We start from the raw sequence: 14,856 nt of genomic DNA on the forward strand, positions 1-14,856 counted from the left end.
ATATATGACAGATAGCAATGACAATTATTACGCATCATCTGGACGTTTACAAAAAAATGATGCTATATTGAGCCTATGTCACACCAAATCTCAACAAAAGAAACGATACAAAGCAATGTTTTTCATATATTATAAAATCTTATTAAAGTTATTGATTTCAGACAAAAATTTCCTTGTTTTTTATTTTGTTTCTTCAAAATCGTAATTTTACCACCAAAATATCATAAGTCGATAATAAAACTTTGAAACTTTAAACTTAGATATGGTCTGCTTAAGTTTTTGATTGCCTTTGCAGATATTTGAATACTTTGTTCTCTTCTCTGCCATTAGACAAGTGTTGGATGCCTACTTTTGTTTTCATATTGCGCATAATAAGTTTGAATCATGTGTTCAATAACTCTGAATATACTATATAATATCTTTGCGTCGGAACTAAACACATTTATTCTAAAAACAGTTGTTGGCATGACACGGGTTATGTTCTCCTCATATATGTTATGATGGTATGATACTAAACCCCTAACGGGAAGGATTGTGCCTGATGTTCATATGATGAAATCATAATCTTTCAGTCAGTTTAATTGAAGTCTGGAGCTGGCATGTCAGTTAACTGCTAGTAGTCTGTTGTTATTTATGTTTTATTGTCATTTTGATTATTTTCTTTGGTTACCTCTTCTGACATCAGACTCGGACTTCTCTTGAACTGAATTTTAATGTGCGTATTGTTATGCGTTTACTTTTCTACATTGGTTAGAGGTATAGGGGGGGGTTGAGATCTCACAAACATTTTTAACCCCGCCTCAGTTTTGTGCCTGTCCCAAGTCAGGAGCCTCTGGCCTTTGTTAGTCTTGTATTATTTCAATTTTAGTTTCTTGTGTACAATTTGGAAATTAGTATGGCGTTCATTATCACTGAACTAGTATATATTTGTTTAGGGGCCAGCTGAAGGACGCCTCCGGTTGCGGGAATTTCTCGCTACATTGAAGACCTGTTGGTGACCTTCTGCTGTTTTTTTTATTTGGTCGGGTTGTTGTCTCTTTGACACATTCCCCATTTCCATTCTCAATTTTATTAGTTTTCCAATTTGGTCATTCTATTGATCATATGTATTTGCTTTCCTTTCTATTGGATAATTCAATTTTATAATAGTTTTCCCTATTTATTATAATTTATGATAGAATGAAGTTCAAACTTGTGTATCGTCTTTCATGTTTGCTAATGTTCTTTGTTTATAAGCCTTGTTGTGTTTCTTTTTTACACGTGACGTGGTTGGAAATGTGTGCGTATACATCCCGTCATTGTGTTATTGTTCTATAGTTAATTTTTGTATCCTTGGTTGTTTTTATTTGCTAATGCGCTTTGTAAATATGCCTTTTTTTTTAAAGTGATTAAAATCACAATGTTGACTGTTGTATTCCTATTTTTGACTTTTTCACCTATAATGTTTCTATGTTTTCCTTAAAATGTTATTGCCAACACAATGCAATTTTATTTGTCTGCCATAGAAATAAAAGGAACACCTTGCTATAAAACCCGGTTCAATTCACCTTTTTATATAAGAAAATGCCTGTTTATGACAGTTGTAATCTATTCGTGGGTTGTGTTTGAACTTTTGACTCTGCCTTTTGATTACATCTTTTAACATTTGAATTTTCCTTGGAGTTCGGAATTTGTATTATTTCACTTTTTTCCTTTAATGACTAGAATATTTTGTTGTGTAAAGGCCAGTTATCATGTTGTACAAGCTATAAAGGACCTGTATTACAATTCGACATGTTAATCACATATTAACTACGAGTTACCAAAATTAATAAAAAATTAATTAATTAGACATTCACACCAAAAGGTCAATACAATATTAATATAAATCAAAATGAGGTTTCTAAATATGCTATTTGGTGCATTTTATAACAATTAAAGACATTTTCATTTAGAAAGGTGCTAGTTCTAGTGCAACTGACTGTATCGGTTTTTCTTCCAAATCAAACTATGCAAGCACATTAAATCTAGTGCACATAGTTGCTTTAAAATAAAATCATACAAATACTAGTTGATTAATTATATTTATTTTTATATGCGAATAGAAAATAACAAATGTAATCACAACCACAAAAGATAAGTCACAAAACGATATCTTATCATAATTACAAATAAAAAGAATTATATACATGACGCTACATAAACAAATACCGCGAAACGTCTTATAGCTATGCAAAGTCATACTCAGTCAAACAGTCATACTAAAATTCGTGAATAACTCACGTTTGGTACTTAAAAGGACCAGACGACGTAAATGTTTATATGTGGCATAAAAAATATATAATAACTAATCAATTATCATCGATTTTAGCTTTGTTACAGGACATCATGTCTCAATTGTCTAATTGACTTATTAACACAGTTTGCTGACAATATGTTTGAAACATACTGATAACATACTTATAATATGAGACAGACGTTATCGGTGATAAGAAAGCAGTTCGTATCAATTTATTTTTTTTCATTCTACAATATTTTGATGTTTAAAAAAAACGGAAATACCGTACCGTTCCCGATGTTGGTCCTGTAAAATTAGGAATACTTTCACTTTTATTTTAAGAAGTTTCACGACAAACGAGACCGGAAGAAAGAAAAGAAATGTCTGTGCAGATGCGGGAGAAAAGTTGGAAAAAAACTTTTTATAATAGTTTTCCCTATTTATTATAATTTATGATAGATTGAAGTTCAAACTTGTGTATCGTCTATCGTAAACGAGTTTGAGTTCATTAGTACATTAGAAATTATATTTTTTCATTCAATTTTCAACTTTTGAAAGGGACTTTATCGCCTTATAATTCAAGAACGAGAAGTGCAATAACTAGATGATTTGATTCGCTTCAAAAGTTTATTCATATTTGTGTGTTCTTGTTTTCTTTCGAAACACATTTTATTTCTACAGTTTAATAGCTAGCAAAGACAAGTATATTCTATATTTGCTTATATTTTTCTTGACTGTATTAATTCTTATATAAGGGAAAATAGTTGCATTATCTTCTTAAAGCATCCATCATGCATGCTTGAAAGATGCTTGAAGCCGTCTTGAAGATAAACAGATAATCCACCCAGATGTAAAATTCAAGAGATCAATTTTCTACAAACCTTATCAGTCAGGGGCGTTACTTAAACAAGTTATTTTTTTTATTTACTTATATAAGTAATTTTTTATTTTAAAAATAATAAAATTACTTAATAGAGTCATTTTAATTTTCAATAGAAACATAGACTAAATGAAGTTTTCATGATTTTAAACAACATTTTATATCATAAAATAAAGAATTTATCAGATTTGAGAGGGGTATAGAGATAAAGGGCTACTTTGAAAATAATGACAAAAATATTACTTGAATAAGTTATTTTAAACATTTTTGATAAAAATAGCAATAACACTTATCTAAGGCACATATGTATTTAATTTAGGTTACAAATTGTAAATAACTTCAGGTCTTAATTAATTCACAAGTATCTATCTATTTATACCAGTCTCACTTCAAGATTTTAGAGGAAAATGATAATTTAATAGTCCCAAGAGACCAATCTTTGACCCAAAAGCGTCGGTATGCAAGATAAGTGCGTCGGAAAGTTAATTAGTGTTTCTGAAGAATTAGTTTTTATATATCAAGGGAAAAATAACCAGATAACTGTGAAAATTATTTAAAGCTAGTAAAATCTGTATTCTTGGACACCTATAAAAATAATATTCAGTAAAATAACTTATATAAGTTATATTTAAATTAGCCTCGTTTTCAACATTACTTGTATAGGTAATTTTAATTGTTACTTGTTTAAGTAATGCCCCTGACTGCTTATAGAGGTTGTTTTTATATATAGAAATGATGTTACAATAGTTCTTACAATACAGTTAAATGTTTATAGATTTTATAACAAATTGCTAGCACAAACTATAATTACTGTACTAACGAATATCAAAATGTTTGTATCACCTTCTCTATTTAGATTTATTAGTAGGACTTTTCATTGTTACATCAACGTTTTTATTTTCTTAAATTTCTTTCTAACGGATTAACTTAAACAGTTGTTTTGAATAATATGAAGACGTTTGGTGTACGTTATATGTCGAAATGTCTTTTCATTGAATTTTCATGACTATGAAGACTTTATTTCTAATCTTTCAGTAAACGTTTAGGGGGGTACGGAGAAAGTAGATATAAATTGGGACCAACAGTGAGTAGATATATAATTTTATCCAAAATGAATTGAAATAATATTGTTTATTAAGTAATTATTTTCTTTGTTAGTTTTCACTAATTTTGACAATCATCTCATGACTTTACTTTACATAATATCGCATACTTTCAAACATTTTACTAACATGCATTGTCCGTATATGGAGTACCTTGATAAATCAAAACTAGTCTTATATTGCAATATTTTCATGACAACCAATTCAGTGATGCTGGTCACAGCTATTTGTAAGACATTTTCTATTATCATGAAACAGAAATTTCAAAATATGTTTTTGTACAATGAAGCTCATCGCAGCTCATCTATAATAAATTGAACGCGTAATAATTTGATCTTATTTACCAGGTTTTATTTCAATGGAGGAACTGTTCCATACAGCACAACACATTTTATTTTTATCTTAAAAGAGGGACGAAAGATACCAAAGGGACAGTCAAACTCGTAAATCTAAAACAAACTGACAACGCCATGGCTAAAAAAGAAAAAGACAAACAGAAAAACAATAGTGGACATGACACAACATAGAAAACTACAGAATAAACAACACGAACCCCACCAAAAACTAGGGGTGATCTCATGTGCTCCGGAAGGGTAAGCAGATCCTGCTCCACATGCGGCACCCGTCGTGTTGCCGTAAATCTCACTATTATTCTCTGATATAATACTCCTTTATATTGACATTTCCCTACCATCTACAATCGATGCTGGTTGTTCATACCAACAAATTTATTAACGCTTGGGTCATACCAGGACAATACCAGTATATTATATTTTGAAAATCTTAGAATCTGACAGAAATAATTGATCACAGCAGAGAAGATTCACGTTCCTTTGCGTACATGACTGATAGTGATATACGATAGCAACTTTGTCAGTTTTACTGTTTAAACAGTCGTGACCACAGTTCTGTGTTTACCATCTCTTCCTGTTATTTTAACTTGTAAGAAAATAAAACACCAACTATTATGAACAGCTTGTAATACAATACAATAATGCTTGTAACATTCGTAACAAATGTTTACATATTTACACGTATGGCCTACCTTATCATTTGACCTAACATTCTTCAAAAACAGATCTGTCTGTGCAAGTATCTACAATAAATCACGAAAACAGTTGTCAGGATCATGCCGATAACTATGAAGTTGATTTTACCTTGTTTTTATCAAAAACGTAGAATCGTTTGTATATTGCAATTGATGATTAACAACACGTTTGTTTGATTTGATTTCATGTTCTTTGGCGATATAATCAAAGGAGTATGTTCATCATCTAGGTCAGGAGTGGCTAAATGGTACATGTTTTTTTCTATTATAATCAAATAAAATTCTCCTGCAAAGTTATATATTTTCAAATTGGAAAATAGATTTAATGTATATCATAATATTCAATTTAGAAGAAGATCAAAACGTGAGATGAATAAACATTTTAAGATAATGATTGGTGTGACATATATTCAAATAAGCATAAAATATATGTCTTATGCGAAGATCTAGAAAGGAAAAAACACAAAAACGATACGAAGAATTAGCCGAAAGATTATCCTTAATTTTAGACACGAGCTTGATTTCAGAGAATGAAAGTTCTGATAGGTATTCATTTTAAGCAATTAAATAATTTTTCTTATCATTTCGCAATACCACAGGAAAGAAAACATACATCGAGGAAAAGTCAAAACCGGAAGTCCGTAATCAAATGGCAAAATCAAAAGCTCAAACACGTCAAATAAATGTACATTAACGATGTTGAAACAAAAATAAAAAATTCGATAAAAACATCACGTTACGTCAAACATTCTCTCAAACATTTATCATTTGAGAAATTTTGTTTAGACAAAACTATGTTATTTTCGATTGAACTAGGACACTGAATATTGCCAAAGAATATTAAACAAGACACAAGGATAAATTCAAAATCGAACTTTACGGTCACGAAAAGTATTAAAAAGGGTGAAACGTTTATCTAAAACACTAAAAGGTATAATCATTAGTTTTGTGCCAGTCGTTGATAACTTGGTAACCTCGCCATGGGTCCTGAAACAATAGGGCAGTTACACTAGGTCAGTTAAGAACATTACAACATGTACAATAACTGTTGGTGAATACTAGTAACTTAATTGTTAGCAATAATATTTGGGAACTTTGATGAACAATGTTGTTGGTCGAAATAACATTAGCACTGTAAGGAGTGGACACACTAGTTGATACAAGTAGTAATAAAAACATAACCGAAAGAGTATTACACTGAGGGTTGGAATATAACAGTTCTGATTATATGAACTTAAGTTGGTGGTACATTAGAATGATATGCGCACTTTATATGTGTCGTTTAATCTGCATAAGCACAAATAATAAACAATTAAGTCGGTAATGCATATAACAATACAACATATAGGGTCTGTAAACTTTTATCCACGGTAGTTAAGGGGAGCAGTAAATCGATATCGGGTTATCGAAACGTTTTATGTCAGCTTATTTTGTCTGGACATGATGATGCTGACAGTAACAAATTATGTTGTGTCAATTCCTAGTGTCATTATTCCATAAATTACAAGAATGTACGAACTCTGTAAGAAAGAACGTTCCCATCTATGTTATTTTGAGTAAAGCATTACGATTTTCATATTTTCTAACATTTCAAACAATGTGTAAGTTTTCTAATTTTGTATTTATTTTTTTTCTTCGGAACGATTGCCATCGGTAATTAATGTGTTTAGTAAAAATCGATGAACTTAACAAGCTTAATAAAGGAAAACTGTCTTTCAAAACGCAAAAAAAAATGCTTGAGTTTTTCAATCATGACTTCGCTTAATATGTTTATAAATACTGTCATGTTTCTCATGAATATCAATATAAAATCCATGTGATGAACTTCGATACCTCTGCTGGTGGACTATCAGTCCCCGAGGGTATCATCAGCTCAGTAGTCAGTATTTCGGTACTGACATGATTAAAAAAACTTTACTAAAATTGTCCGTTTATAAATTTATAAATTATTAAGAAACTAAGGTTTCAACTACCTCAGGCAAAGTTGGCTTTAGATGAATTTGACTATTTATTTTAGGTATTTTTGACATACAGCTCTTCAACGGTTTCGATACTTATACATCTTCGGTTTTCAAATGTTTGGCTTTGAGCGTTCCTGATGAAGGTTAATCCAGAAAAGCGCTTCGGACGCAAGAAATTAATAACGTATGGTTTTCAATATTTTATTAAGTTTAACAAGATGTCAAAAATATTTTCTTATGTCTTGTTATTTCTTTCAAACATGGTGTTTTTTTTTGGTATCGGATGTATGCGTGCAAAGAAAATTGAAACTAAATTACCTGAATAATACCACTAGCGTAACAGGTTAACCCCATGTTTGCAATTCCCTTTGAATTGAAAATAAAACAGTGTTTATTGTTAAATCATCATATGAAATGAATACTATCCATCATCTCTTTATAATGAGAAACTATAAAATAAGTCATGCATTTCAACAATTTTCGCTTATATAACATACAATGTGTGCAAAATACAGCATATAAATATATGATTACTTATAAAACTAGTGTATGATTGGTTTGTTATGATTAATAATGTTTGAAATTTCTTTTTCTAACCATTATACCCTGTATTCTTGCCATTATTTATATTTTCAAAATCTAATTTGTTCTAAAAACCAAAATATTAGTTCGGCAACATGTAAATAATTTGTTAATCTTGTCTTGCTGATCTTTGTAGCTATCGAAAGGGTGTATCTTTACTAATTTTCAAGATAATAGGCATATTCAAACTACACTCACGGATGTCATTCGGTATTTCGAGAAAAATTATCGTGAAGGAATATCGTCAGGTATTGCGATTCAATCGCGAAAGCTCTGGTATAGATCGTGAAAAAAATCTTATAAATAAACCATTTGTAAGGATAAATACTATTCCAATTTTTCGAATTATTCGGAAAATTAATTAAAAAAGATAGAACTGTCTGTGAAAATGGTTCAACATTATGATTAGTATCTGAGATCAAGGTTTAAAAGCACCGTTTTTCTCATACAAGATTTTTTGTTCATAATTCGAATGTCTTAACAACTTTTCTGTGTAAAACAGTTATCAAAGGTACGAGGAGTATAATTTAGGACGCCAGACGCGCGTTTCGTCTACAAAGGAATCATCAGTGACGCTCATATCAAATTATTTATCATGTTCATAAATCCAAACAAGTATATGTAAAAAGTTGAAGAGCATTGAAAATGTCATTCCATGATTCAAATTGTTCCTAAAGATTATTTGTGTTAGCATAACCAAACACATTTAGCAAAAAAGGAAAGATTTACAAAAAGGCCGAGTATCAACTTTTGAAGATAATGAAAGATCTGATTCCACAACAAAACAACCTTTATTTAATTACAGGGTTTCATAATTTTATTAATATAGCAAAAACTGAATTTGCCAGACTCATTTCGGTTCAATTTTGTTGGTATAATCGTTTAATGCTATTTGATCTGATTATCTTAATTTGTAGATTACAACACCACCTACACAGGTAGGTACCTAATCACAACAAAATTTTATTTTCCGTTTTTCTTAAGTTTGAATTTTATTAACACATTTCAGATTAAGAAAATAACTGCTAACGGCTATTATATTCAACCCTGCTACCTTCTGTCCTAAGTCAGGAGCCTGTAATTCAGTGCATTTTGTTGTGTTGCCGTGTTACATATTTGTTTTTCGTTCATTGTTTTGTAAATTAATAAGGCAGTCAGTTTTCTCCTCTTTATTGTTTTACATTTGTAATATTGTGGCTTTAATTGCGTCAATTGTCGTCGTAAGCTAATTTTAACAAAAATATTTTTTTTTCAGAAACTACTTTGCTGAATTTAACCAAACTTGCTTTCAATCATCAATGGGATATTGAGTTTAAAACGTGTGTCCGATGACCTGGTCAACCAGGCAAGATGGCAATAATGTCTAGAAATAGAACAATAGGGTAAAATGTAGACTTTGGCACTGAAACCAAAGCATTTAGAGCAAATCAGGTGAGTGACACCGGCTCCGTGGTCACTAGAGAGGTATATATCAGCGCTGTCACGTGTACATTATAAGCAATGAATGAGCTCATATGTTCATATTATCTACGCGAAAACGACATTCCACACATTTAAAAGTATCAACCCTTACACCCACACAAACACAAAGCGAACACATGCATATATGTCTGCGGCAGATGGATTAAACATTATGGATACATATAGCCTTTACTAAAGGCCATTTGTCGCTTCTCGGGGTACTTTTTAACTATGAAATTTGCCTCTTTAGACACGTCTTCAGTTATTTTCATATTTTGAAATTTCAAATGTAAAAATACTGTGTTATAGAACACAGGGGTTAAGTTATGAAATGTTGACAAAAGTCGGCACTTAATTTTATAGATCTGAATTAAGTATTCAAATATCTACAGAGAATTTAAAATAATTAAATTCATATATCGATTTTTGAATTTTTGAGTGAAAATACGAGTTTAGAAATAATAGAAATATCACGTTTTTCAGTCAAGTGTTTTGATCCAAAAAAAAAAGAAATGGTAAAATTTGACACATAGAGCAATTATTCACCTTTGTACCTGATGTAAAGTGTATCTTATTTTATTATGTATGGAAAATGCCTTGCTTTATATCGTTACGTTTTTAACTGGTATATATCAATTGGTCAAAGAAATGTCGTGTTCCGATAATTAATTCTGGCCCGACGCGGGACATTTGGGTTGTATACCAAAAAAAAATGGAGTTTTCATAAATTGAAAAAGCTTGGATCAACAGTGATGTTGCTATTCCTCGAGCTATTCATGCAATAGAATGGACACTAGAGGAATATAGTTTCGAGCTCAATTTCACTAATTAAAAAGCTAAACTAATTCGGTTAAAGTAAAAAATGTTCCTTCCATGAAAGGTTCGTTTTGCTCTATCGTTTACAGCGAACGTATACTATATTTTTTATTTTACGTCTAGTTTACCTTTTTGTCAATTTTTCGTTAATTCGGAAGAACTTGCAAAGAAACTATGTATATCTTTCCATGACTATAGTACTAGTAAATTACAGGTAAATGTCACAAATATCTTGTTAATTTTGTACAGATGTATCAAAGTTTAAAGCGTAAATGTCAATAGTTTTGGAAGCGCATAAGTCTTTTTTTTTGTTACACGTTACGGGTTACAGGTAACAAAGCACAAATGTCCTAAACCCGTCTGTTCACACCTTGTCCTCCACGAGATCAAGATAATGCGTTGCCCAATCATTCACAGTCAATTTTGATGAAAAATCAACAAACTACAATGATTTCAAAACCAAAACTGACCAGTTACATTTAAATAAATCGCTTGAATCTTTACTGTGCTATCTGACACACAAAATAATCAATTTTGATTATATAAGTATAAATTACAATGTGATCATTTATCAGTACAAAACGAGGGTGTTTTCGTTAATTCCAAAGGCTTGAGTTGCGTTATTAGTTTTTTTCATTAAGGACTGCATATTTTTTTTATCTTATTGCACCGTATTATTGAGAAAGTACAATCATGTATTACGCGTTTTGATGATACAGCAGATCTTTAATCCGACTTTAAAATAGAAATAAAATAAACTACAATCACGACCCGATACCATAAATGTCTCGTTCCGACCGCAATGCATGACAGCCGTTATGTGTTCTTTCTCGATTAGTTTTATCATATTGGTACAAATCGTTTTTATGCTCAAGAACTTCAATAAGGTGTCGCTCAACGATTTTAGCCGTGAAATAATTCCATATAAAACAAATACACATTATGCAGGATATCTTGGTAGTTTGAAATATTTTCATATATAAAACAAATACACATTTTGCAGAGTACTTGAGGTATACCCGACCACCTGCATGGACAATTTATTGGTAGTTTGAAATATCGTTATAAAATATAAGTTAAAATGTTTGTGGACTTAACTTGTGGTATGCAAGAGCCTTGTCTTATTTTAAAATGTTCCCGAAAGTCAATACATTTATCGTTTGCTAATATGTTTAAAAATCATTTTATATTTTATGTTTTAATAAAACCAATTGTTCAATCTAAGTGTTTCTATAAATTTTATTCAAATAGATATAGGAAGATGTGGTGTGAGTGCCAATGAGACAACTCTCCATCCAAATAACAATTTAAAAATTAAACCATTATAGGTTAAAGTACGGCCTTCAACACGGAGCCTTGGCTCACACCGAACAACAAGCTATAACGGGCCCCAAAATTACTAGTGTAAAACCATTCAAACGGGAAAACCAAAAGCCTATTACATATAAATAGGTATAGAGTCATTTTTCTTGGTCATGATAACGGTCAAAATGTAGAACAAAAAGTCACGGAAAAAGTCACATAACTGTATTATATGTTATAAACAGTGAGTCCTGTCCATAGTAAATCTTAACATTTTTTGTTAAATGATAAAATTAATAGTTTAATATAAGTGTTTCTGTAAGTTTGATAGAAAGCCTTTTACATGTAAATAGTTTATAGTCATTTTTCCTGGTCATGATAACTGTCAGAACGTAGGATTGAAAGTAACAGACAAAAATTCACAGGCAAACAGTCAGATGTATAATATGTTGTAAACATTGAGCCCCGTTTTAATGTAAAGTATACATTTTTTGTTTAATAATATTCTTATTTTAAAAAAGCATCTTTCTGTCATGGGCTTTCAGTTAAAACCAAATTATGTTTACATGTATATAATTATTTTTAAAGTAACTGTGTTTAAAGAGTAGTCATATTGTTAACAGTTTTTAATTTGATGCTAAAAATCCATAAAGATAATTTTTGTTTTCTCTAATTGCAATAATCCAATGCATATAACTTGTTTTAAGATAGTGCTAAAATAGACAGATAAAGGAGGATATGAGGGCCAGCCCCTCTTTTCATTGGAAACATTTGGTTATCACTGAGGTGTGAATGTAGAGGGCCCTCTCTAAAGTAAATGTATTTTTCCTGTATAAAATGTTAGATGGTCAATAATCGTCTCTTTTGAAAACTAACGTCTGTCTATTTTTATTCTTTTTTTATATATTATCAGACAAAACAAAACAATTTTTTATTTGAGTCTCACTTCTTATAAAAACATTTACATAATATTACAACTTCACATATAGAACAAGAGCCATTCTTAAAAAACAGTAATGAGAGACTTGAATTGTATCAAATTATTACCTTAAATTAATCTTATATCAATAGACAAGCACAGGACCTACAATGTTCCTATTAAATTAATATATGTTGTTCTCTTCCGAAATAGGCATGAGATATTTGACAATGGGCATAAAGCAATCCACAACTAATCGATCATCTTTTTTTTCAAACTCATAAAATTGAGAAAGTACATGGTGAATGTGTCAAAGCGACAACAACCCGATCATAGAGCAGACAACAGACGATATGCATCGAAGTTCATTTAAACGTATTTGTAAAATTTAGCACGTATCAGTAATTTGGTAAATTGACTGATTGTTTCCAAGGAAACACATTCAAAAGCAAATTTTGCACAATGGAATATATACTTGCTTTAATGCTTTTTTTCCAAATTAAGGAATTGTTTCCTTGTATATTTTTCAATGTTTCTTCGAATGCATACTTTATTTGGCTTTTTAACTTTTTTGGATTCGAGTGTCACTTATGAGTCTTTTGTAGACGAAACGCGCGTCTGGCGTAAATACTAGTATCTACAATGTGTTTATTTTCATGATCATGAAAACAGACTGAATTTATAACCAGCACTTTTATCCAGATAAGAGAAATTGTGTTTATTTCCTTCAAGTGGTAATACCATTATCAATATACTATGACCTACCGAATTAGTCTATTTACCGGATTTGTTATCATATAAGCAACACGACGGGTGCCGCATGTGGAGCAGGATCTGCTTACCCTTCCGGAGCACCTGAGATCACCCCTAGTTTTTGGTGGGGTTCGTGTTGTTTATTTGTATTCTATGTTGTGTCATGTGTACTATTGTTTTCCTGTTTGTCTTTTTCATTTTTAGCCATGGCGTTGTCAGTTTATTTTAGATTTACGAGTTTGACTGTCCCTTTGGTATCTTTCGTCCCTCTTCTATACCTGCAAACTTATTTATAGATTGATACGTGTGTATAAATACATTGAAACTTAATAAGTGTTTTAGTTTAACTTCTTTTTGCAAATTTATGAAACTTACTATAACTTTTTCAAAATTGTTTTTAACTTGTGTATCATCATAAAATTGTTTTCAACCTCTGTATCATCATGACATTTTTTCCATTGCAACACAGTTAAAACTATAATACCGTTAAACATGATTATGTTCAAAATTTTGATGATTACAATAATTTCTACATTTTGTATATATATTCATTTTTTCTTACTGTAGAATTAGGTTTTCAAACAGTTTTCAACATTTTTTAATGTTTTTCTGAAAAAATGAAATTAGGCATTTTGTGTCGATGGAAACAAATTATTGAGATATAATTCCCATTACTAATAAGTTGGATTGGCGCCTCAGATCCTTTATTATTTTTAGATTTATCCACGGATAATTTAAAAAAACGTTTAGTCACTTTAGAAATGAAGCACAAACTACTGATCATGGTATTTTTTTTTAAATCAGTTATTGCAAGACAATAACCACTATACGAAGTCGCCTGACTGTTTACGGTATAAGTAAAACAAGATCTCAAACAAACGGTGAACAACTGTATTTACGGGCAATGCAAAACCATATGGTTTAGATTGTCTTCATGGCACTTACTCTATAATAACCTCCAAAATAAGAGGCAGAAATAAAACAAAATGTTTCCATTTATCATTAAAGGGCACTCTCTTTTTCAAAATTTGTCCGACAGCTTTGATATGAAAAGACATAATGTATGTCAAAACAGGAGATGATTTTGTTCAATTTAACTATGACGATGGTTGACTTACAAATAAAAAATGTGACGAGAAAAGCTTGCCTGACCCTGTTGACTAGATAATCTAAAAATTAGAAATTCATAAACACGGAAAAAAACAGGCGATAAACTTTATCAACTAATGAAACGAATGGAAAAAACACTCTGTTATTGAAGACTTTTAGCAGGCATTTTCCAAAGATGTGTTATGGATGATATATTCATACACGATATGCATTAATGGAAACCTTGGAATCAAGAAACTTCAAATTAAAAGTCAAATCAAATGTTTCGGTTATCAATAAAAAAAAATGAAACAATTATTTTGTAAGGTTATTTAAGTTTAAACTGGGTTAAAGAATCTAAACTTACATGAACAAAACAAAATATTTACACTGAGTCAATTCATCAATGTGTTCAGAGTGCTTTCCTTGATAAATCCTAAACAGAAACAGTCAAAGGCAAACATTTTTAAGTGGTTGGCTTTATTCCAAACTAGGCTATTTTAGTGCTTGACGACTAAAGAGACGGAACACTTATAGCCAATTCCGTCAAGGGTCAACTTTCCCCGCTAGAGTTGGCGCTTAGATCCTTTATTATTTTTAGATTTATCCACGAATTTTAAAAAACGTTTGGTCACTTTAGTAATGAAGCACAAACTACTGATTATGGTATTTTTTTTAAACTGTG

The 14,856-nt window shown here is 30.7% G+C and overlaps 1 protein-coding gene across 2 annotated transcripts in view; it reads right to left on the reverse strand.

The window, feature by feature from the left end:
* The window catches only part of LOC134721464 (uncharacterized), a 115,385-nt gene that overhangs the window by 26,748 nt on the left and 73,781 nt on the right, over positions 1-14,856 (reverse strand). For both annotated transcript variants that reach the window (XM_063584511.1, XM_063584510.1), the window contains exons 13-14: positions 7,568-7,615; positions 5,286-5,336 (exon numbers count right to left, since the gene is read on the reverse strand). In XM_063584511.1, coding sequence (XP_063440581.1) covers positions 5,286-5,336; positions 7,568-7,615 — 99 coding nt within the window. The remainder of the gene's footprint in view (positions 1-5,285; positions 5,337-7,567; positions 7,616-14,856) is intronic.

Source organism: Mytilus trossulus, chromosome 6 (assembly GCF_036588685.1).
Source record: "Mytilus trossulus isolate FHL-02 chromosome 6, PNRI_Mtr1.1.1.hap1, whole genome shotgun sequence".
Lineage (NCBI taxonomy): Eukaryota > Metazoa > Mollusca > Bivalvia > Mytilida > Mytilidae > Mytilus > Mytilus trossulus.